Source organism: Corvus brachyrhynchos, unplaced genomic scaffold (assembly GCF_000691975.1).
Source record: "Corvus brachyrhynchos isolate BGI_N302 unplaced genomic scaffold, ASM69197v1 scaffold4, whole genome shotgun sequence".
Classification (NCBI taxonomy): Eukaryota; Metazoa; Chordata; class Aves; order Passeriformes; family Corvidae; genus Corvus; species Corvus brachyrhynchos.
In genome coordinates, this window is record NW_008237878.1 from 2970558 (window position 1) to 2971489 (window position 932).

The 932-nt window shown below is 61.4% G+C and overlaps 1 protein-coding gene across 1 annotated transcript in view; it reads left to right on the forward strand.

The window, feature by feature from the left end:
• Positions 1-901: 901 nt before the first annotated feature.
• The window catches only part of SEMA3B (semaphorin 3B), a 5600-nt gene continuing 5569 nt past the window's right edge, over positions 902-932 (forward strand). The window contains exon 1 of the mRNA XM_017732297.1: positions 902-910. Coding sequence (XP_017587786.1) covers positions 902-910 — 9 coding nt within the window. The remainder of the gene's footprint in view (positions 911-932) is intronic.

The following is a 932-nucleotide window of genomic DNA, read 5'->3' on the forward strand; positions in this document are numbered from 1 at the left end:
GGCCGGGAGGGTGCGGCCCTGCCCGCAGGAGCCCCAGTCTATGCCATGTATATGTGACCCTCCAGGGCAGCATCCACCAGCTCCCAGCTCATGCAGGGCAGCAGAGCCTCGGGGATTGCACCGATCCCCGGGTGTGTGGTGGGGCTTTGGTTGTCACTGGTGTCCTGGTGAGGCCCACAGGGGCTGATGACCGGCATAGCTCAGTTTGTGCCTTGCACAAGGCACTGCAGCATGGCCAGGGGGGCAAGGTGGGATCTCTGTTCTGGCACAGTGCCCTGATAACCATCACCTCCCGGTCCTGAGGGGAGAGCGTGCTGCTGCCAGAGCCGGAGGAGCACTTCCCCACCTTGTGGTGGGCACCCGTCAGAGTGGTGGACACACCGGCATGGGCCCCTCTGAGTATTGTGGGCACTCACTTAGCCAGAGCCCCCCAAACCCTGCTCCCATTTGTATGGTGGTACAAGAAAGGCCAGGGGCTAACGGTGGGGCTGTAGCAGTGGGGGAAACTGAGGCATGGGACCCCATGACTACCATTAGGGACAGCTTGCCCAGTGCTCAGGAGCCCACTGATTATCCAGGGTGCCCTATCTGGTTGTCACTACTTGTCCTTGTCCCCATTCCTATAGGACAGCTCTGTGCTTGCAGGCAGGAATGGGCAGAGCCCAGCACCCTCCTGCTGATGGGCTCGGACAGGCATGGGCAGGGCTGGATGCTGCTTGGCTGGGCTGCCTCAGTTTCCCCATGGGCAGGAGCAGGAGGGCTGTTCTCGAAGCCCATTAGGTTTTGGGGCTGGATTAATGGGGGCCTAAAGACAGGGAGGGATGTGACTGGCTCGTGTCCCCTCCTATTGCCAGGTCGAGCCCAATGGGAGATCCCCTCATGCCGTGCCTGGAGTTGCCCTATGCCGATGGTCAGGGCTCTCCAGACACTGT